Consider the following 24,710-nt stretch of genomic DNA (forward strand, 5'->3'; position numbering starts at 1 on the left):
ACCCGCAGAATTTTTGCATTATATTTTTTTTTTTAAATTAACCCACATGGCGGCACATCTATTTGGTCCACAGATGATCAGAGGTGTGGGGCAAATTCCATGGAGACAAAAAACAAACCGTCCACAATTAATGTGCCGTGTGTGAAAATTGTCACTCTTTGTGAAGACGACAGAACACCAGAGAGAAGTGCAATCATGTCAACTCCACACCGGAAGACTTCCGCTGCTTTGACCCCAGGACGTCGGCACTGAGCTTCAATCTTGCACAAACACATCACCTGATTTTTTTGATGTCACATTTGCCCTCCGCAGCCTTAGTTGGAAGGAAACTTGAGAGAAACAAGGCAGCACGCATTGCCAAAGTGGCTGTTGTATAAAAACTTTATTCTCAAATAATATTCTTGAAAATATCTGATAAAGTGTGAGTCTCTTTGACAACAGGTTATGAGGCTGCATTCACAAACTGTATGCTTGCACACATTAGGGCGCCCCCGCACGATTTATTCCTCTCTTTAGCTCTTTACCAGAGGACATAAACAGAGCAAACTAGGATTTAAAACATGTTGACAAAATAAAAATTAAACTGGAGCCTCCATAATCTCCTAATTTGTTAACATTTAATCCAGGAACAAGTGGTTGCTCTTTTTTTGGGCCAACATGACATGAAAATCTGTGACAACAGTTGTCTCTAAAGCATACTCTTACACAAGAACACTTTGAAACTTTTTTTTTTAAAAGATAACCCACTGTTAATAACGCATCCATGATTCAGATGACTGAAAAATAGACAATATTTAAAGTCTTGGGTCACCAATAATTTTGTTTTAATAAACTTGATATTGCAGCCGTTTTTTTGACAGATGATAGTCGAGCTCTGACTCGCAAGCAAAATCCACGTTTGCCATTTGTGAACAATTTAAACAGTAAATCCTGAATCAACTCTAAATGCACTTTTCCGCAAAACACGTCATAGTCCAAAAAAAAAAAATGAAATTTCCAATTTGATCATAATAGTAAATGGTTTATTGTCCTAAGCGCTCTACCAGGCCTTATATGAATTTCTTTTGTTTTTACCTAGGCCGGGTCAACCCACAGAAAGGTTTTCCTTTTTTACTTTAAAATAACTTACTTTAATCTCCAGCTAGGGCTGCTCAATGAAGCCATTTTGAACCGAAACCAACTTTCCAGGTTAAAACGATTTTTAAAACGTTGAAATCGGCACGTCTGAATCGTGAACATTGAGTTAATAAATCGGTATCATCAGTAGCGAGCAGAGAGACCTGCCGTATGTGCTGAAAATGAGGTGCTCCGAATCTCAAGAGATCATTCTGTTTGTGTTACCTTCACGGGCATTAGGGATGCATATTTGCGTTTGTTTGGACAAGGTGATTGTCACCTTGCATATTGTTTATTATCGAGTGACAGTTTTGCACTAATCATTGATTTATGCCGAAGTAAGACAAGAGAGAAATGTTAAATGTAGCACGTCACCTTGAGCCTGGTTGTCTATCTACTTCACCTGACTGACTTGATTGACTGGCTAGCCGGTTTACAGGCTGACCGACGCAACCTTTGTACTTCAAATCATACATGCACTTTTTGTCTTATCGGTTTAATTAAGAACAAGTCTGTTGGATAAAGAAGATGCTCTTTTATCCCAAGGGGTTGTTCTATGTGTACTATTAACTGAATTGAATTCACAGGCTTTTTGAGTTCAAAGAAAGAAAAAAAACTGTTTGTATAAAAAATATTTCATTTGTCATTATTTCTATCCGACAAAGCAATAGTAATTGTTATCGGACAATTGGGGTTTATTTATTTTTTTGTTGCAAACATTTCCATGGCTCAAACCTATCGTCATATGTGAGCGTAGTAGCTTCAATTCTTCCAGGTCATAGTGGTGGTGTATTATTTGCGACTTGAGCAGCAATGTGTGATTTCGGCCCATTGAGCGGACACACCCAAAGTGTGACAGAGGAGCGACTGGGGGATTTCTCACGATTTTAAAGCCTCATTTTAAATAGTTGATTTTTTTTAATCATCAAATGTGGCAGGGTTGACAACAAAACTCTTCTCTGCGGTGTGTCAAATGAGAAATACATGTATTTATTTTTGATTCAGGACTCTAAACAATGAATATTTGAAGAAGCAACTTGGCCATTTGAGTCACCGTCGCTTAGAATCTTAATGCCAAAGCCTATTTGCTTATTAGCTTCCGTGACCTACAACGTACTGTAGCCCATTAACATTTTAGTCTCATTTCTTGTTTCACCAAACAGCCTTGGCCGCTGCTCTCCTGGGCAACATGCTCATTTTATTGTATATGGTCAATAAAACATCTTCTAATGGTGGCCCAAGACTTTTGCACTCCTTTATTACAATATTGCGATTGTGTTGCACCATATATTCATATTTACCAGTTTTCCAGTGTTGATCTCGCAAATGATTTTCATGTTCCTGTGTAAGAGCAACATCACTCATTCTGATAATTGCTCCTCGCTCTGAATCGTTTTATGTGGGCAATAATACCAATAAACATTGATTTATTTCAATAAACAAGATGTTTGCCAACCTACATCATTGATCATAAAAAGTACAGCATGTTTAATCATTTGTAGTTTTTTTTTTCTAAAACAAACTCTTCATAAAAAATAGATTTCTGTACAAAAAGGTCTCTTCTGTTGCACCTACTTCAAGTTAAGCGGCACATGATGAGGGTGAGGCGACAGAAAATGATGATGACGATGAGGATGGCGCTTGAAACATTTCATCCTTCCTGAAGGACCTCCCATGTTGGAAATAACATGTCTGTGAGATTTGTAGAAAAAAAAAATGCTGTCATAATTGAGCCACTCAGAACTGGAGAGGGTTAATCCCATTTTGGACATTTTTAAATCCTCAAACGAATGGATAAAAGACATTTTTCAGATGAACATTGGTCTCCACCAAGGTTTGGTTCCAACGATGCACTCAGCACTTTTCCACGATGGAGCCAACTCTACGGTGGCCGAGAAAGGTCGTAATTGCAAAAGCAAAAACGCAACAACATTGAAATACACCCAATTGCAAAACCACAATAGAATGTAAAAGCTACAACACAACAACTTTTGAACCGCAGCGGTATTGCAAAAGTTACAACACAACGGAAATGTCGAGGCAAAGGAAGTGAGTGAAAAAAGATGGAAGAGTGATGTTAAACTTTTACAATTGTAACGTAAGCCTCACGTCCGCACGATGTTATTATCCACGGAATATTAAGAATACTGTAACGAATAGGACGGGAGGGTTGTGCGAGAAGGAAAGAAGCGGACGGAGAAGCGAGAGAGGAAGCTCGGAGTTGGCGTCGGCTCACGGCGGCCGTGTTGTAACGGGAGATGACTATAAACGAACGTCTGACGTCGTATATTTTGAAGAATGTACAATACTTTGAAAAGCAAGATGTAAATAAATGACAGTTTTACTGCAGTTTATTTTTGCAACTTCGCAATTTGTTTTTAACTCAACATTAGCACCGTCTAATACGTCGCTGGCAAGTGACAGCTGTCAAAAAAAAAAAAAAAAGTGACAGCCGTCATCTCGTCCACATTGAGCCCATCGTTCGTACGCGTGGACAAATCACGGGAACATCACAAATAAATCATTTGGAAAAACAAAGCATTAACTATTTGGGACATTGCTACAGTGACACAAGCTCCAACAATAAAACAAAAACTTTACTTTTGGAACTATTCCAACTTTGCGTCCTTTCCAATCCCGCGGGAGTTTCGCTCACTTCCGTTGCCTCGACGTGTTGTAGCTTTTGCAATCGCGCTGCGGTTCGAATGTTGCTGTGTAGGAATTTTTGCATTTCCGTAGTGGATTTTGCAATAGCGTGTATTTCCATGTCGAGTTGTTTCGGCGTTAGCAATTTTGACCTCTCTCGGCCACCGTACAACTCCCATTTCCAAGATGGCCACGCCCTTGATAGCAGCCTTCACCAACGGCAAAAACACTTTGAAATGATAAACTTCAGCGATTGAAAGAAGACTTACGCAGTGCTTTTCGTCCGTGCATCTGCATGCCGGGATAAGTGAATGTTACTTATCTCGCTTGAACTGTTGATCGATTTGATGGATGTCTGGACTAGACTAAAAACTGCAGAAAGCCACCCTATTGTGGAAAAGAAGATAATCCGGAAGATCATCATTGCTTGGCTAAATCACCAAAACAAGTGTAAATCCCTTAACTTGTATCGCAGCAATAAAATCAATCACTCTGCTGCAAAACAACGACTACGGGAGGTTGCTCACTCTAGGCCTCAGTGGCTCAAATATAATTCACACAATTCCTCTCAGTGAAAGCAACTGATTTGAAAGCAAACACATCGGCACAAGTTCAACATGACAAGTTTGTTCGTTATAGAACGTTGAGAATTGGAAGATTCAGTCGATGAGTAACTGTAACAATGCTGAAAATTAAAAAAAAAAAAAGAAAATGTGAAGAAATTAACATAGTACAATAAAATATGGTCTTGGATATGGAATTAATGCTTTCCAAATGGTTGACCACTACTTGTACTCTTGAAATGTAACAACAAAAAAAAATGTCAATTCAAGATATTCTTGGTGAATGAACTGCAAGTACTTCATTGCTTGTTACGGAGTGTAGAATATATGACTTCATTGTTGTTGCTAGATAAAATCAAACTTAAAACTTAAAACAGATTGTGGCTGCGGGCTTGGAGACCCTATTATGGCACGAGTAACCTTTGCGGATGTGCACGCACACTCACTGTGCATTTAACTCAAGTTCTGCGGGTGCACGTGCGCCCAAATGTAGCCTCTTGCAATCTTTTACATGGCAGAATAAACAGGAGTCTACATTTTTTTTTTGTGTTCGGGCCCACTAAGAGATCAGCGGCGTGCCATTAGCGGATAAAATTAGACCTTTTATTATGCCTGTGGAAACCTAGCAGCCTCTTAATTTCTGGCTCTATTATGCCCTTTTGGCTCTGCGGAATATCTCAAATGATTTAATGAGATCAATTCAATGGAACCGCTGTGTGCATGCCAGCATGGAAAAAGCAAAGAAAAAAAAAAATCTAATTGACAATTTTGTGACGCAGAATTGTTTAGTTGCGTGTATTCTGCCGCGTTGCACGTTTTTCACCTTAATAGCAGAGTTTTTAGTCTGTGTCACTCACTTTAGAAGGTTGTTACATTGCATTTGTTTTCTTTTAATTTGAATACATTCATAAACTCTTTTTTTTTCCCAGAATAAATGAAAAATCTTCTCATGCCAGATGTTTTGGGCATTAATTGAGCTCTTGGAGTTTTGAACGGAATTAAGTTTTGCATGAATTGTGCAATGACAGTTATTTTGACAAGTTTGCGAATCATTTCAGGCACATGGACGATGCTGTATCGTGAAACCTAGGGCGCAAGAACAATGTATTGATTTAAAATGTCAGTGAATCAGCTGAATGCTCAGCTTGCGTGTTGGAACCATCGCAGCACACAAGCTGTTTTTGCAACTGTTATGAGGCTTGCGCGTGTTCTCTTCATATCATTCGGAAAAAAACCAAACAAGCTGCCGTTGGCCAATTTCAATATTGCTTTGTATCTACTGCTTACAAGTCACTGAATTGCACAGTGCAACCTGTAATTTGAAACCCCTCAGAGGTTGAAGAATTGGTAAATCAAATATTTTCTTTACCTTTATGCGTCTTATGTACAAGGTACAGTGGTGCTTTGGGATTCAAATTTATTTACGTTTGTAACTCAAAACACTTCCACACAAAGTGGAAACGTGCGCTGTGGTCTGACGAGTCCAAATTTGGAAATCACGGATGGGCATTGTTTAAAAGCAAGTGAGTGTGTCATGGATTGCTTGCGCATCTGTGAAGGCACCATTAATGCTAAAAGGTACATAAGTGCTAGAGCAAAGATCCTGCCATCCACGCAAAATCTTTTTCAGGGACATCCTTGCTTATTTCAGAAAAAGAATGCCAAGCCACGTTCTGCAGGTTACAACATTGTGGCTTCATATTAAAAGAGGGTACTAAACATGTCAGAAATTGAAATTGTGAAGCAGAAAATACAACCGAGACCCAGGACTGCTGAGCAACTCAAGTTGTACATTAAGCAAGATTTGGAATTAATTCCTCTCTGAAGCTTCAACGATTTGTGTCCTCAGTTCTCAAATCTTTAAAGATTATTGTTAATAGGAAAGGTGATGTAACACAGTGGTGAATATGCTCTAGGCCCTGAATTGTTGCAGGCATCGGATTCAAAATGTCAGACATATTGAAAAAAAAAAAAAAAAAAAAACAACAAAGTGAATCAGTTTGAACATTAATTTTTTTTTTTGGTTTTTGTATTGTCTATCCAATTGCACACAGGTATAAAAGTATTTTAAAACTATTGTATTGTGTTTTCATTTACATTTTACACTACGTGCCAACCTCATTAAAATTGGGTTTTGTCTCAGCTCCTCAGTAAGCCACAATCTGTTAGCCCGTCTATGGCATTTCCTGTAGCATTATGTATTAGAATTCAGTAAAATCAACTTTGTTTTGTGCTTGTTAGAAACACAAACCTGTAATTGTCTTGATTTTCCATACTACATTAATAAAACGTTTGAAGCCGATTTTTGAACAATTATCATCGATCTGCCGAATTGCTGCTCACTTTCACTATACGGTGCTCTTATCTCAAATTTTTGCTTGTAAGTCAAAGCAAAAAAAAATCAACAGAAAAAAAAAATAATGAAAGAAATATCTGAATGACATTCCGTATCTCCCGAAGCTTGTAAGTCAGGTCAGTCGTATCTCAAGGCACCACTGTGTTTATCACTGCACTTTTGTATTTTTATAATTATTTGTGACAAAAAAAAAAAGAGAGAGGTATCCACAGTGTGAATCACCTTCGGAATGTGCCTGCATGTTTATTGTTGTACGTCTTATTTCCATTATTTCTTTAGTAGAGTTTCCCAAAGTTACAGCCCGGACCGAAAAGCACAAAATTTGCAAAACACTGGAAGCTGTTTTATTGATCATCACTCAGGCACACAATTTCATGTAGAAGGGCATTCTACGGCGCAAACAGGTGTTAGCCCTGCATGTTAACTATCTCACACGTTTTAATTACTCGCCTAAACTGGACCGTGCCCAAAAAGTGAGTTTCGGAATGAGACTTGACTGATTCATTGAAGGTTATCGAGTTTGTTTCGCGCAATCTGTTTGGAAAATCGCAACTTTTTAAAGATACACTACTTTGTATTGATTCGGCGGCTGAAATACAGCAATAAAAAGCTTGTTTGTTTAGATAAATTGCACCTTTAAGTGATGAAGTCTCACAGGCTGTGTGCTCTTTAAAGTTGTGTGTGCGTGTGTGTGGGAGGGGGGCGCATTAAAAGATGTGAAATGGGTGGCGCATGAAAGGGTGAGTGGTGGAGCATTTAACATGTCTTTTTAAAGACTTGGCTGTTTCTGAAAACTTCTACTGTCTACTACTTTTAATGAAGCAGACTTGTATTACTATGTCATCTTTGTGTAAAGCGTCACACTGTGTGCTATTTGGGTGAGCGTTGGAGTAATAGCAGAGTTCAGTGCGAGTTCTCAGAAACAGACATGGTCATTAACACAACATGGCGGCCATTACAACACAGGAGGTCCACAGGTAAACTCGTTTTAACTTTCTGGGTGGGCTAGAACGTTGTCACGACAACAACAAAAACAGGGGTACAGCAGGTGCTCACGCCTTTCGCGGGCGTCGGCCGTGAGATATAAATGTGTATATACAAACACTCTGTAACCCTGTATTTAGCCATCGGTTATCTTGTTTTTTTTCTAAAGATAGAAGCTTTGAATAAAATTCTCTTAATTTGAAGGACTTGTTTTCCAAACCCACTTCAGACCCCAAAATTATTTTTTTTTTCATAACCCAGTCAGAAAAACACACTAGTGCAAAATTTGTGCGATTTAAGAGTCTATATAAAGTTTATAGTTGGGGGTGGGGGGTCCCCAGCAGCAGCAGATTGGGAAGTCCCATTGGGCCACTGGGTTTTGAACATAAGAGTCTGTTCATGAATATCTTCACTGAAGAAAAATGCCAGAAGAGACAATTTGCCTCTGTTTCCGTAGCAACCTGTCCGTGACTCTCGTTCCCAACAGAGAACTTCCTCTGTCCATTTGTCTAATTTCACTCCGTCTTCTTTGTGTGTTCATCTGCTTTTGATTTGGTGACTGACTGGTGCAAAATATCACCTGGCTGATATTCTCTTCCACCGGAGACTTGAAGACGATTCCTGGGTCGACCAACCTGACAGTTCATTGCCTCCGGGTCTCCCCGCCTTGTTCAGTCAGCAAGCACGCAATCCTGGCCAGTCCAAGTATGACACTCAGACTATTTGATTGTGTTTGACAGCTCTCTGGAAACGCCACAATTGCGTGTAGCATCTCAATTATTTTAATTTCTGCTTCATCGTAGTCCGACTGCCACGATTGGTGGCTCTGTTGGGCTTTTGTAAGTGTTTCTAGGGTGTTGAAAAGACATTTAGGACTAGTTCAGAGTTTCAGGTAGTCAACCCATCCAAGGGCAAAAGGCAGACGACACCCTGGATGGGTTGCTTGTCAGTCGTAGAGCAATTTTGTATGGAGAACTGAGCGGGAATCAGTTGGGTGGAATCGGTATCGGCAGGTCGTGCAGAAAAGGCAATGCCGTTAAAGGTAGCGACAATCACCGAAAATTAACTCCTGTGACTGTCCTGCTCAAACAAATTGAAAGCTTTTTTGTCTGGAAAGCAATTAAACCAGGTGCCAGTACGTTTATATTCTGCACTTTAAGATAGTTTCACATCAATAAGTTGCCTGATGGAACTTCCGTCACTACATTTACTGAATCTAGATGGCAATGTTACAGCAGTCTGTGAACGCTCGGACAAAAATGCTTTCTAGCCTAGCTTTAAGTCCAGGTTCAGTCCTGTCAAACCAATCCTAATGCCCAATGGGGACGTTTGTCCTGCACTATTTGTGCAGGTATGTATGAGCCACCCAATTAAGACTTTAAGCCTGGAAAGGTAGAAGAAGGGCCGATTGGTTCCCCTGTGGGTCCAACCTCACATCAGTCAAACACGTCTGGCCTGCAGCAGCGGAGCCAGTAAGCCTTTTGCCGCTGTGCATACATGTGTATATATTTGGCACGGGGCTGTGGAATGAGATTGGGGCAACCGTCTATCAGCGTGGGAGGAAACGTATCGGAAGGCCATTGGTGCAGTTCAAAATGTTCGAGGTTAAAAAAAACAAGCAAAACTAGGATATTTTGAGTCGGCTGTTTTTTCCATCATGACTGAACACGTATCCCTGGAACATTGACTAACTTTTTAATGACATCACTGTCTAATTTTACCGAAGGAAGGAGGCGGTGGATGCTCATGTAACGTAGGAGCAGAGGCACATCACTGCGCCGAGTATGCTGAAGAGCATGTCACGGCACAGACAGCTCCACGCGATGAGTGCCAATTAGGAGTTTTGCTTTTGTCCTGATGGTTAGAACCACATCGCGGACAGCCCCCGTTGGACTGAGCCACTAATTCAAGTAGCAGCGGATGTGCCGGACTATACCACAGTGCAGACTGTATTGAGCGTGGTGTCGAATCGAACGGCTTTTGCCTCGGTGGGCTTCATGTTGGTGTCGTACATCGGGTTTTCAAATGATGCTTGACCGTTGGTGCTTTCATGGCCGACGTAGCCATTGAACTGGACCTTAGGGCGGGTTCTGAAAATCAGAAGAGGAAGTGCGGTTAGAGCCGATATCATTTGCAAAATGGCATATGTCATAGTTGGTCATAGTTTGGAGGAAAAATACGCCTCTGGAGCAGGGATGAGCAAACTACGGGCCGGGGGCCACATGCGGCCCGTTAAATGTTTTAATCCGGCCCGCCGAACATGAAAAAAATTAAATGAATGAAAAAAAAAATGTATTATGAATAAACCTTGTTAATGTTTTATTTTCTAAATAATGTGGTTTTTCAAAAACATATATTGTTGTAATGCTTTTGTTCACTTTCATTTAAAATTAAATGTATTTTTTTTTCTCCAATGAGGTGAGGTGACCAAACCACTCCATCCATCTGCTCCTGGTGCGGCCCCTCGGTCAAATTTTAGAACCCATTGTGGCCCACCAATCAAAAAGCTTGCCCACTCCTGCTCTAAAGTCACGCAAATTGTGTTACAAAATCCGGACATTTATATCTCAAGGGAGAAAGCTAAATTCTCTTGCGGTTTTGATGTATTCAGCAAGAAAACTGACTGAGTGGTTTTCCATTTTTTTGTTCTATACTTGAAGAAGAATGGTAAATATTATAGCTGAGCTGAGTATTTGTTACGGAAAATGCAAAGTATGAGCATAAAACAGCTTCGGGTTCGTAATTATCCGTACTAAGCATGAAGCAAGAAAAATACTCATTGGGTAGTTTTGTAACGTACGCAGAGCGCAGAGTTGAAAATGGCTCGTCGAGTCGGTGACTGCCACCACTCCGGATGCTTTGTTTTTTTTCCCCGCTTTATATCTAAAGTTATTTGGTTAACTTGTTTCGTAACGTGCGCAGTTCATTTGAGTCAGAGCTGTAAATGGCTCATGTTGCGTCTTTTTTTTTTTGTCTGCTTGCTTCTAATTTGGCTGGCGATAAAAAGTCGGTTGGAAATCTGTGATCGTATGACTGACCGCGGTGCGTTTGAGAGAAATACAATGAACAAGCCAGGAAGATTATTTTCCTATTTGTCATCACTGGCACGAATCACCAAGTTCAATAAGTGCTTCTTTTGCTTTGTGATAAAAAATTTTTTAATTTGAATCTCTATTTGGAGGCTGTTTTGTTCAAAGTTTTCAAATAAACAATAACTAGAGCAACTTTGAATCAAACCATGTCAATTTCAGATTTAAAATACTGACCCGAATTAAGACCCCATCCATTCTAGGTTAAGCCACGCCCAATTCTGGTTTATGGCCCATTCACTCCGAGTACCGGACCCAAATAATTTGGAGGGCTTCATTTGCATTTACAGTTCCTATCTTTCTGATGGGAATGTTTTTGAAAATTATGAATTGAGTTGTGTTCAACCTTAGACATACTGCGGCATGTGTAACTCAACATTAATTTGATATTATGACATTTTGATGTGAATTGAGTAAGAGCATCAAACGGGAAGAATTTTGGTAGACACAATTCATACAATTTCATATATTGGATCTACAAATTTTTTGATATTTCAAAATATTAGATCAGGAAAGCCGAGCATAGAATTGTCATGCAGAGAAAGTGAAGTTGAGCATCAACTTGGGCTACTGAAGCGACATCGGCTACGTTATTAAATGCACAGTATGTATCATGCAGAAGCATCTGATTGGTAGCACGTGTCAAGTCAAGTCTACAAATTTCAGAGAAACGTCTCGCTTCGGCGCTTTCAACTGCCAAGTAGCCATCTGCTCTTCACGTATTACTGTGAGCGCATGCATGCACAGCAGGTTGCAATCATCCTCAAATGTTGCCCAAAAGTTTGGATTTCAAACAAAGACCTAATTTGGATTGACAGTGAAAAGCGGCCTGCATAAGTATTTTCATAAATTTCAGTTTTACCAATCCCACAACAGTTCAGCGACCATTTTTTTCCCCCCTTTCTTCAACAGGAAGCAATCAACAATTTTGCCTGGATTGTTTGAGGATTCTGTAGCTGAAACACTCTTTGGCTCTGATCTCAAGTGTGCGCGCGTGTGAGCATGCGCGTGTGCGCGCTCTGGTAAAATCCAACCCCAGGGAGCCACAATGCCTACCTTATGGGCTAAACCTATTACTATACAAAAAGCGCGCACACACACACAAAAGCACACCACAAAGACTCCCCTGCATGGCAGTAGTTCAACTGACTGCATTAGCTTCTGTTTGTGGCTCTGTGTGCAATACTTTAATTTTATCGCTGGGATGAAAAACAGCACATGTAATTGCTTTGACAGTATTATAGGGTCTGCACAGGCACACAGGCCAAAGCAGGACAAACTGCAGGGGACACTCTCTCACTCTTCGACTTTCATTAAAAACACTTTGTTGTAAAATGCAATGATAAAACACTATACCATAATGCAACATTATTGTTTCTGTTGGCTCAGCGTTATGGGAGATTGCGTTAGCATGCAAACAGGCATGAACTGGCAATCTGACACTTCTGGCAGATGAGTCACAAGGCAATCATCGCCATGTGAGGTGCGTTGCAGGTAATCTCACAGACACATCTTGCCAAGCTTCAAGCTGATGCGATGATAAGCCAAGGACCAAATAATGCAGCATTTGATTTGAAAAAGTCCAAAAAATGAATGGAAGAGGGAAAACAAATCTTAAAAAAAAAAAAAAGCAATGAGTAAGGTGGAATCATTGGCAAGCATAATGTACCCCATTTTCCTCATGTTTACAATACACAAGGGGACAAAAGGTTATAATTACTCCAAAAAGTTGGTCGGAAAGAATAACACGCAAAGTTAATGCAAAAGAATTCCTTAAAATGTCATTACTTTAACATCGTCATATAAATGAACTTTTGCTGAGTTATATTTTAACGTCTTCAACTGAGAAATGGATGGAAATGGAAAGGATTTTCCAAAGCCAAATAAAATAATGAATAAAATAAATAACTAATAAACACAAGTTTAGTTTTCTGTTTGCAAGTTGAACATAAAGGGGGAAAAATACAAAAGAAAACAAACAAAAAAAGCAATATGTAAACAAACAGAACAAGTTCAGCCTTCTGCTTGCAAATGTAACAAAAAAAGAAAACGAAAAAAAAAAAGCAATCCCTTCCTGGAGTTCTAAACAGGTATAGCTATATTTGTTCCTAATGACATCATGCTGACAGAGAAATGACAATGAAATCAAAGACAGAATATAATTTGCTTTTCCGAGCTTCAAATGATTGCTATTTAGACACAGTAGGGCTGCACAGCTTCGGTAGCTTCAAAGCAAATATCATTTTTCATGGCAATCAATGTTATCCCAATTTAGCGGGTGTGAATTTGATTTATTTCCATTTTTCTTTTTAACTTAAAACGCATTGCATCACATATCGCCTATTTTCCCTGCGTTGTGCAGCCATACTCCAAAGCATGAGATAAATCTACAAACTGCAAACAAGCAATGGTGATGTTGGCAGAGGATGTGGCGGCGGGCGGAGGTCTCGTTGCCATTGGAAACCGGGTCAATGACAGGCGTCAGTCTTACCTGCCGCCAGGCCCCCAGGTGTCTTTTGGTCTTTCATTGTCATCTGTGTCAGCAGACAACGTCCTGCATACAACCATCAGCTTTAAAATATACAGAACATCGAAGAACATGGCACAACGGAAGCACAAAAGCAGATTGGCCAAGCGGTTTATGCCAATAACTCTCAAAAGTGTTGCCAAACCACGACTTGTGGCATGAGGAATGCTTCTAGTTGGACATGATGTTACAGTGGATTAACTATTTTATTTATTTATTTTTGCAAAAAAAAAAATAATAATGTTTAAGTCAGAAAGAGAGCACGTAGTGACTGGGATGGGAGATTTGAACCACTCCTTCCATTTTTCATAACGGTTACCTTACTGTAATGGACAAACTAACAGTTAGAAAACTGCGGCTTTTTCACAATGAAATATTTATAATACATGCATGTTTTATGTTGGAGCTTATTTGCAGCGATGTGTATAACAGTTGCATTTTTTTAAGTGCTGTATAAATAAAATTGAGTGAAGGAATCCACTAAATTATTTTTTTAAATATACAGTTCAGTTGTATTAAATGTTCATTTATTTAGTTTTATGTTGAAAAATCAAGTAACTGTTATAGAATGAAAAATCAAGATAGACTTTCAAATGAAAATGCATTAGCTATAATTGTTGAAAAGACAAGGGTGCAATCCACCAGATAGAAAATACAAAAGACAAACAAACAAATTAAATGAATAAATAAAAAAAAACAACAACCTCAGTTTAACACAGAATAAAAAAAAAAAGAAAATCGGATGTTTCCTAATAATATAAAATGAAAATAACATGAGAGAATATAGCATGACATTAACTTAAATTATAATTTGAAACATTGACAGTCCGTTCTGAGTAGTTCATTTCCATCCGATACAGACCATGTAGATACATTTTTATTTCACGGAGTGATTTACTAGTTTCTTCCGGTGCCTATATTGACAGCCCTTATACAATATTCAACATCACAGACTCAGCCAAAGACGTATACACGCAGTGATTAACGAGCGGTCTGAAGAGACCACTGCACAGACGTGTTTGTAATATGCTAGAGAATGAGCTCATTTCTGGGAAATGTATGAAATTACTTGTTGAATTAGACAAAACAAATTAGGGAATAGGAGAGCACTGAGGAGAAGTGATAATGGAGTCAAAGTAACTGCTGTTGTGCAATTCAAATCGTCGGGCCCGTAATCACAGACGAGAGATGACGCCACTGATGCTAACTCAACGTGGTTGTCGTTTACTTTTATTTCCGTTTCATTTCACTACTGGATTAAACCAAAATCCCATCCAATGATTGTGTGTTTTCTCGACAGGTCGTCTACTTGCCGACGTTGGCGTGGCGCGTGTTGCCTACCTGTGCTTGTAGAGGTAGAAGGCGAAACCCGACAGGATGAGGGCAAAGAAAGGAACCAAGATGGCCGCCGCCACAGAGCTGCTGTTCGTATAAGGGTTGGATGGGTCTGTCGCCATGGTTACAGGGCCTAACATCATAAACACGTACTGTATAAATCTACGGCCAACTCAACAGCGTTTTTCATGACATAACGAGGTGAAGACTTAAATTATGAAGTATAAAAGTAACAACAGGCCACTGCAGCAGCATGTCCTCATACCTTGCCTTGTTAGATGGAATTTACCAAAGTCTTTACTGTGAATATGCCCTTGGTAGACAAATGTTTTCTGGTCCGATTCTGCAGTCACCTGAAGTAAGAACATCAAGTAGCGTTGGCATTACGGAGCGATCAGCTGTACAAAACTTAAACATACAATGCATACGAACACATTCTCATCAGGAAACCATCTGGGACGGTAAGAGAGACATTACACATTCTGGGGGGTGAATGTTTCATAATGTGGTCTTCATTACATCATATTGGGTCATAAAAGGAATTACACTGTCATGCACAGCTATAAATTCACATTGCCTTGTGAGAGTTACAACATGAACAAAATGTGTTTAAGGTGAAGTGTGGTGTTTTTTTTTTTTTTAAACCTCCCATGCATTACTCAATAGAATCACTGTAGTACAATTTGACTGGACTGAATGAACCAGAATAAAACATCATGATCCAGGCTTAGTAAAATCTTATTGGACAGGCAAGAGCTGAGTAGTAATGTTTCACTTTTTGTTGTCTGGGGAAAAATTGTTTAAAAGTCTCATGTGGGGGAAACGTATTTGACATGTCCATTACTGACTGACTGACTTATTCACGGTTAAAAATGAGCTAAGAAATACAAACGAGATGATTCATTTGAACAGGTTCTTTTGTAAACCGAAAACTGATTAAGAAGTAAAACTTTCATGGGTTAACTTTGTGGAATTACTTGTTCCTTGCGTTGACAAAAATGACAATAAAAGCTTTTTAGTAAACCATAGAGATCTTCCTGAGAGGAAATAATTAGACTTCTTTGTATGCCGTTGTAACTAGTTTGCATAATGTGACAGAGAGAGGAAACGACTGGAATTTTAATGCGCTTTGTAGCGACTCGATGAAACGAGACATAGTTCTAGTCGCACAAAATATGTGTGGATGGAGCCCACTTCAGCTGAATGGTGATCTCCCCCTGGACTGAACGTCAGTCAATTTAGCCTGGATCAATAAAAAGCTTGTCCGGTTAGTTTAAAGTTTGTTTTCAAAAGAAGAGGTTAGTCTTACATATCCATCCATTGCCCAGTTGTCATTCTTAAACTTGCTGTAGTAATGCTCGGTGGGCCCTTTGACTTGGTAGACTTTCAGTAGAAGCTGGTTCTCCTCAGACTTGTAAGTACCTGTCGAAAACAGATAAAGATGAACCGGGTATTACGACTGAGTATTCTTTTAAAGACAATTTGGTTGGGTTGTTCCGGTGCTTAGTTGGATGAACTTTGATTTTACAATATCTTTTAATGACATCAAGCGTCGCAGAAAATGTAGCCAGGAATTGTTCCATGGTGTGCGCAAGCATATTTGCATATAGAGCGGGGTAGTTGTGATGTGAACGCCAGGTTCAACGACTTCCAGGAAGGATGTCAACCAGGAAGACAAGGTGGTGGCAAACACACAACTTGACTGACAAACAGAGCAAAGGAGACACTTTGACATTTTCAACGCTCATATCCCATCCAAGCACCTGACAAACTGTCTGGGAACGAGAAACGTTTAGTGTCCAGAAACACAGCTCAACTTTTTTTTAATAGGGCTGATTGTTTAATAGGGCTGCCTAAAAACGAAAACAAAAAAAACCCACATTAGTCTTGTATGTGCTGTTGGATCAATTTCAACTAAACATTGGATAATGTCATTTTATGTAATGTTTTACTTAAAATTGCTCAAGAAGTTCAGGGTAATATCACTTCAGACATATCGCATCGTATTATTTCATATCATATCGTACTGTACTGCATTGGTTTATATCGTAACGTACTGTATCGTATCATATCATATTGTATTGTTCCATATCGGATCGTATCATCCACCGCATCGCATTATATACCATATCATATCATATCGCACCGCACCGCATCAAATCATACCGGATCGCATCATCTATCATATCGCATTATATATCGCATCGTATCGCATCATATCGTATCGCACACTATGGCATCGAATCATACCGGATCGTATCATCCATCGCATCGCATTATAAGTCATATTGTAGCATATCATATCGTATCATATCGCACCGTATGGCATCGAATCATACCGGATCGTATCATCAATTGCATCGCATTATATCATATATTATATCATATATCATATCCTATATTAAGCACATTAATAAGCATGACAACAGGAGGCTCTGCGCTCTCACAGCAAAAAATGATTTTTTTTTCTGCTCGGTCTCCTCTGATTGCTCCTATCAAGCATCGACCTACCAGCAGTCAAGTGTGGAATCTCTTAAGCATTAACACCTTGAACATCACATCTTATTCTTCATGGTGGATTTAACACATATTTTTACACTAAAGACAAGATAAGTGATTTTCTTTTCTTTTGAATCTCGGTAATGAAAACAATGCAAGACTAAATGTATTTTCGTTTGGATTTGATCCAGGTAAGGCATGGACATGTCACACTGTCTGTTTATTTTAGTGTTCATGTTCTCTCTTAGCTACAGGTGTCATAAATGAACAGAATTCTTACTCTTCCAGATGAACTCGAATGACAATTTCTTTCAGTCACCTGACAGTCTGATTGAGACTCCACTTGTCTCCAGTAAGGTGACGTTAACCCTTCCACTGCTCGCGTTGAACCCAGTCACAGTAAATGTAGTGGCCTGTCTCTTGCCCAGATACTCGTAGAAACCTCTCCATTCTGAGTTGGAGGAGAACACATCCACTGGAACTGCGAGGGAGAAACAAAACTTTTGTTAGTTTCATCTCTATCCATCCATCTGTCATGTATATGACAGTCTCATATTTGTAAAGCACAACTGTTGCTACATTTTGATTGACGTACGGGCTCTTATTAGATTACTTCCTGTTCGAAAAAAATATTTTATTGTGTCTCCTAAAAGGTTAACATGAACAATGCTATGCCACCTATCCACTATACCGCTTGAATCCCAACCATCAATCAGAATTCAAAACCGTCGAGAACTGCATTCGGGTCCCTTCAGTACACCAAACAATTCTTTCTTCTACGGGGCCAAGTCTCCTCCCTATCTCCCTGCAGGTGCATATATGGATCACAAAAACCTTACTTCAAAACAACAATGTGTTGCTTACTCTTGCACCAGAAGTTGTTGTTGTTTTTTTAACTTATTTATTGACATGGCATGAACCTGCATATAAACTACTTGCGGGGTAAATCACTGTCAGCCTATGAAATGTGCATCATCAGGGCTCTTGTTCAGTTTTTGTGAGTACTAACAAACCGGAACCAAAACTGTCGCGATCGGAACCGTGCAAGTACAAAGAACATATTTAATGTTGAGTTGAACAGTGTGGTCCTGTTGATACCTCGAATTTTGTTCTTCTGGATGTCTGTCTCTCCTCTGCCTTTGGGGTTGACTTTAACTCCAACTGCAATGTAAACATAATTTTGGTCAGTTGATTTGGGCGGGGGGGCGGGAAGCAATTCCATGTGTGTCAAGAGAAGAGAGTTAAATGATTGATAACTGTGAAAATTATATTTGTGAATGATTGCCTTGTCAATTTGCAGTGGCATTTGTCATTAGGGGAGTTTTCTTTACCAAAAGGGAATGAAAGCACAAAACAACATCTTGTGGATAACAACATAACACAGTTCAGGTGAGTACAGTAGAGTTTCGGGAAAACTGCCAAGTAAAAACAATCATAATGAGGTCTTGCAAAACTGTACATGTTGCTTGGATTAAATATTGTGGCATTTACTAAAATATTTATTCAATATGCGTCTGCATTATGTAATGATCGACTATTCCCTTTTATCTTCCATTGACATTCTTGTCATTCTTTCATTTAGTGGTTATTTAAAAAAACTCAATTAAATACAGCTGTGGGCTTCATAAAATACCCTTCTACTATCACAACACTATTTTTGTACCAGCTTCTTCATGTCAAGGTCATTTAAAGGTAGTACAACTTACTGTTTTTTTTTTTTGTTACAATTTACAAGCCAGTGTAACACCAAGATGATCTTAAAATTGTAATATTAACGTTTTGGGATATTGTTAATTTTTGAGAATCATCGCATTCTATGTGGACGTTTGATTACCTTTACACAGTGGTGGTTTTCCCGACCATCTCCCATCACTTTTACATGTTCGGTGTTCTGATCCTCCGGCCAGGAAGAAACCGACTTGACAGGTGTAGATAAGCGTATATCCCAAAGTTGGCAGGTCCATCGAGCGAACGTCCACATTACTGGGGGTCTCGGGCTGTCGGCATGAGTGGGCTGAGTAATGCATGAGAGACAAAGGGTTAGCTTTGACAGTCATTTTTATACTTAAATAAAAAAATAAAAAACTTTTCCAAACCATATCTGAAACTCACCAATACATTCAGGTTGTGTTCCACTCCAGGTGAGGTTTTCTAAACACGTTCTTGTAGTGGAGCCAAGGATGTGGTAGTTTTTACGGCACTTAAATGAAATCTTACTTCCAACCTGAAGAAGGGAGGGAAAACGGATCACTAACCAAAGTCTGCTCATGTTTTTCTGTGAATATACTTCAATCGAATTTCATCTCTGACCTGAAGGCCCAAAGCTTGGACTGGGATACCATAAGATGGCGTTCCTGGGTCACGACAGCTGTTAAATGCAGGGTCTACACAAACACACACACACACGTTCATCTTTAGAGAATACATACTTATTAATATTTGCAGCCAGGAATGGCATAAAAATTGCAATAGCCATGAGGCAGTTTTATCCTTGTTACATTATACAGGTAAACATTTTTTTTGTAATGGTTGTGCATATGAATAAAAAATTTAAATTCCTTAAAAGGAAACTCAAAAGCTTGCTTTTGTTGATAAAACTTTCAAAGGAATCCAATAGTTACATTAAAACTTTACCTGCTGGTGCGATACGGTTAAAATGTTGCGCAAACTCTATTAACAGTCATGAGATTTTTACGAAACCAGAAAATATTCTAGTTCATATGATTCCAGTAATTATTATTGATCATATCTTTTCCCCCCTCACAAAAATAAATAAATAAATAAATCAACAACCTTTAAAATTAATTGAAGATTTTCCACATGAGAGGTTTAAAAAGTATGAAATAGACGGTCAGGTTATCTAATGGAGAGCTTTTAATAATGTAGATCATAAAACATAAAATCACTAAACTGCAGTGATTCCTAATACAAAAATATATAATGATGGTTGTTACCAATACACGCTGGTTGCTGGCCACTCCAAACGCCATCAGCCTGACACACCCTGGAGGCGGAGCCAACCAGCAAGTAGGGGGTTTGGCAGTAGAATCTGACCTCTGACCTATGGAGGAAATCACCCCAACCCCACAACGAAAACGGGATGAGCAAGAACAAAATCTATCACACAGCCTCCCCAATACATCACTTTAAGTCTTAAATTGTTCCATCCCGCTTTTCTTATTACACTTTCGAACTCAAGACCCCATTTTGACGAGAGCTGCGACACATTCTAGCCTTACAGCCACATAAAAGCCCAGTTGGCCTTTGTGCTTTATACACTGTCCCAATGAATAGCCACCAACAGTAATGATCATAAAACAAGCTAATAGTCATCATCAATATTTTTTTTACCACTGACCGGTAAGTAAAGATACTCCCTTCCCGGAATCCGCCTCCAGGAGAGCCTGGATCACCACACAGCATTGCTGGACACACCAAAGAAGTCAAGTTGGATTTTAAAGGCAAAGAAACATGCATTGTTTGACAAAATAAGATGAGCGAAAGCAAGCTGACTTACGCAGACATTGCGGTACATCTCCGGTCCACGTTCCATTCCCCTCGCAGGTCAACACAGCCGGCAAGGACAACTGATAGCCATGGAAGCAACTGTAGCTGACACTTGAGCCCCATGAATGGTCCGTTCCTTCGACTTCCCCATTTTGGATTTGAGGGGGAGGTCCGCATTGGATCACTGAAACACACACCACACTCATCAACACCTCTTATGTTACGTAATACAGCTGCAGTGATTTTTGTTTGTGACACCCAATGATACCCCCCCCCCCCCCCTCTTTGTAATATGTACTTTATATTCAACGTAGATCAGGGATTCATTTGCCAGACTCGTGTGTGTATACATAAACTTTCATATTCCTTGATGTGATGTGTTTAGATTTTCCTCAGTGTTCCTGCGGGGGCTCAGCCTCCTAATTTGCTTTCCAAACAGCCTTGTGAAAGTGAACTGGCACAGGCCAATTTTTATTCATTGGCCCATTGGTAAATTCTGGCGAGTAACAGGTGCCTGCGCAAATGTGATATGTGACCGGAGGAAACAAAATAAATCTGCGGGATTTTATAACAATGACATTTGAAGAGCGATTGAATGTCAAAAAAAAAAAAACCACGTTAGAGAAATAATAATAATGATAATCTAAAATTTTTTTGTAGCTCTCATGAGAGTATAAATAAAGGGGTACTCTTCATTTATTTGATGCACACTTGCGGACGAACTTATCAAGGGAAGAACTGCATACTATTGCAAAAAAAAAAAAAAAGTGTAATATTTAGGGCTCTATTTTCATAACACATGTGTGGCAAATGTATCATGTATTGTATCAACAAAAGGTCCACTGCGTGTTTGCTATTTTAGGAGTCTGGTCTCCACTAATCTGGGCAGGCTGGCTCAGCTAAAGGAGTGCCTTGAAGAGGCTAGCATGCTAGCTCGCGCATGCTAGCTCGCGCATGCTAGCTCGCGCATGCTAGCTCGCGCATGCTAGCTCGCGCATGCTAGCTCGCGCATGCTAGCTCGCGCATGCTAGCTCGCGCATGCTAGCTCGCGCATGCTAGCTCGCGCATGCTAGCTCGCGCATGCTAGCTCGCGCATGCTAGCTCGCGCAAGCCAAGCACTCATGCAAATAGCTGTCAGTTCCAGCACCTCAACTCAGACAAATCAGAGATGCCATGGCAACACATTTAAACGACTCCTTACAGTCACGGTTTCAAATCAAAACCAAAAATATCTCTGAACAGCATAAAAGCAAACAATGAAACAAAGAAATACAATTTACACAAAACATGCATTTCTCGTGCCAGTGTAAGTGAGTGAACTGTGGAAATAATATCCTTATCTTCTTTTTTTTTTTTTTCTTTAAATCCAGAAATTCCCCTACAGGATCAATATGTTAGCCTAACTTAGCCTGACACGCAAGTGCACAAAAAGTCATAACATGGTAATAAATAACAGCGTGTGCGCATGCATGACTGTGCGTGTCCCTAACTCCCAAAGATAATAGCTGATAACCATCTGCAGGATTCCCCGACATCTAATAAAAAATCATAGCGATTCCCATCCAACAAGCAGACAGAAGGTTTCATACTTGACTCACTAAAACACGCAGGCACGCCCTTAATGCATACACGCGCCATTCATGCTCACATTGCACATATATGTTGTAACAGCGAGATCAAGAGATTGGTGCATGGATATAAAATAATATCGCAACAAATGTTGCCCGAGCAACTACATTAAGACACACACCATATGGGCATGTTCCTCCCCACTTGCTTTAATGAGTTCTCCTGTTCTCCCATCTCTCCACTTACTTTTTTTAGCTTCCCTCACCACCTTGTATTTTCACCAGACCAATGGCTAGCAGGAGAACAATTGCTACGAACTACAAAGAAATTACATCGTGTTCTTGCTCTTTCAGTCAACATCACTTAGAGTGTGCCTTTGAGATGTACTCATTGAACTTGCGAGTCATTGAGTGAAGAAGATCATTTACTTTTTGAAATACATATTGGTCAAGCGACCACACTTTAGAAAAATAGCATAAATAAATGACTGCAAGCAGCAAAATGTGAGCTTTTAGAGTTTTTAACAAGCAAAAATTACTGAGGCTTTTTTTTTTATTTATTTTTTTTTAATATTTCTATTTATCTATATATGCCATATTAGAAAAACTAAACCTAATAAAAAATAAACTGGAACTAAAAATCCCACCCACAAAATAAAAAAACTACAAATAAATAAAAAGTCAATTAAAATTAAAACCCTGAAACCAAAATAAGCCTGGTTTCACCTTGCTTGTTCAAGGACTCTCATTTTGTGACTTTTTTTGTCCTTCGTTAGACTTTCTCAACATTATTGGTTTCCTCTTTTTGTCTACTGCCCATTTCAAGGGAATTCCCCTCCAGCCTTTCTTTTGCTGGTCCTTTTGCCATACAGTAGCTTTTGTCCGTTTTTCTTGAATTGTAATCCTGTCACATTGCTCTCATTCTCTCCATCTCAAATTATTGCTTATTTCCATAAACCTCGACACCCTCACTTTCGTCTTTCAGGCATATCTTCCCTTGTATAATTCACGCAGTCAACACATTTTACAGGCTAATCCCCATCGTCTTGTGTGTTTACAGGTTTGGGGGCAGGTATTGATTTGACTCTTTTGTTTCTCCCATAATGTGCTTCCTCTGTCGCCCGCCTCCCTGAAACGCTCTCGCTGCAGCCTCGCTGATGGCACATCACCTTCACTCCTTTTGCGGTTTCATTCACCCCCCTGACTCTCATGTTTCCTAATGACACATTTCCCCCCTTCCAAAATCCTCCATCACTTTGTTGTTGTGTTTTTGTAATGGCTTTCTTTTTTTTCTCCCCCCACAAGGACATTTAGTGTTTATTATTACAGCGGATCCTCCGATTCGCTTGAATTTAAATATATTCTCCTACTTGAAATGGAATTAGTGTGCGAGTCAAACTGTCATTAAAAAGTGTTCAGCTGATACTTTTCAGGTGAACATTTTAACATTCTTAAATTGTCCTTGTGAGTGCATGTCTGCATCACAGTCATGAGGTTCTGAGTTCCGCCAACTTAAATTTCCACCCACATTCCCAAAAAAAATTGGATTTTTGGTTCATCAAAACCTTAAATGAGGGGCGTGCAATTCCAGTCCTCGAGGGCCGGTATCCTGGATGTTTTTTTTTTTATGTCTCCCAGCGCCACCTGATTCAAATGATCAGCTCTGCAGAAGCTGGATAATGATCCTGCTCATTTGAATGAGGTGTGTTGGAGTAGGGAGGCGTATAGACCATCCAGGATATCGGCCCCGGAGGAGCGGAATCGCCCCACCCCTGATTTAGAGTCTTTGATTCACCCAACATGCATGTTTTGGAAACATCCATTCCATTTTTGTGGGACCCTGGAGATTTTTTTTTTTTAAACAGAAGCTTTAGGGTTCATTTTTCGAGGTTTCCACTACACTTGTTGGCCAGTCAGCAGAATTAGACAAAATCTACCCTTGACCAGTTTTCATTAAAAAAGGTGATTTGTATTGTTGGGCACTTTCATTACAGCCTATGGAAAATTGAGCTGGCCCTTGGCAAGGGCCAATGCTCTTAGTCATCTAATGTTCTTTATTGCCACGCCCCGTCATCCCTTTAATTCCCCCAACCCTTCACTTACTTACTGTGTTCATTTTCTCCTGTTCCTCCAAACTCTCACTTGATTGATTTTGCCTGTCAGGGCACGCGTTGAAAATGCCTTTTTTAGATTCTTTATTAATCCCTGGGGGGACGTTTCGTTGAGGCGTAGACACACAAGAACATATAGAGGAGGGGTTAGAAGGTGCTGTCTAGGAAACAGTTGGGGGTTCGGAACAACTATGAAGAGCAAAAAGAGCTGTTGAATAACAAGGCTGCTACGACCCAATCTGTGGACACTTCTGAGGATATGGCGTCTCCGAAACGGGATCAAATAAAACCCGTTCAATTGTTTGAAGAGATTTTTGCTTCCCACTATCGGCCTCTTTTTTTGGCCATTCTTCCGCTCTCCCTCTAATTTTCCCTTTTTCAATTTCCAGCCTCCCTCTCATTTTCGATC

At 39.7% G+C, this 24,710-nt stretch overlaps 1 protein-coding gene across 1 annotated transcript in view; it reads right to left on the bottom strand.

Annotated features, from left to right (window-relative positions):
- Positions 1–7,001: 7,001 nt before the first annotated feature.
- LOC148337336 (CUB and sushi domain-containing protein 1-like) overlaps positions 7,002–24,710 on the bottom strand; it is a 377,282-nt gene continuing 359,573 nt past the window's right edge. Inside the window, exons 65-77 of the mRNA XM_088296642.1 lie at positions 20,633–20,806; positions 20,474–20,540; positions 20,070–20,176; positions 19,426–19,499; positions 19,228–19,339; positions 18,950–19,129; positions 18,214–18,276; positions 17,435–17,596; positions 15,926–16,038; positions 14,882–14,969; positions 14,623–14,749; positions 13,246–13,308; positions 7,002–9,755 (exon numbers count right to left, since the gene is read on the bottom strand). Of these exons, the coding sequence (XP_088152768.1) occupies positions 9,596–9,755; positions 13,246–13,308; positions 14,623–14,749; positions 14,882–14,969; positions 15,926–16,038; positions 17,435–17,596; positions 18,214–18,276; positions 18,950–19,129; positions 19,228–19,339; positions 19,426–19,499; positions 20,070–20,176; positions 20,474–20,540; positions 20,633–20,806 (1,490 nt within the window). The 3' untranslated portion in view covers positions 7,002–9,595. The remainder of the gene's footprint in view (positions 9,756–13,245; positions 13,309–14,622; positions 14,750–14,881; positions 14,970–15,925; positions 16,039–17,434; positions 17,597–18,213; positions 18,277–18,949; positions 19,130–19,227; positions 19,340–19,425; positions 19,500–20,069; positions 20,177–20,473; positions 20,541–20,632; positions 20,807–24,710) is intronic.

This window comes from Idiotropiscis lumnitzeri, chromosome 5 (assembly GCF_059441095.1).
Source record: "Idiotropiscis lumnitzeri isolate Australia: NSW breed Sydney's pygmy pipehorse chromosome 5, RoL_Ilum_1.0, whole genome shotgun sequence".
NCBI lineage: Eukaryota > Metazoa > Chordata > Actinopteri > Syngnathiformes > Syngnathidae > Idiotropiscis > Idiotropiscis lumnitzeri.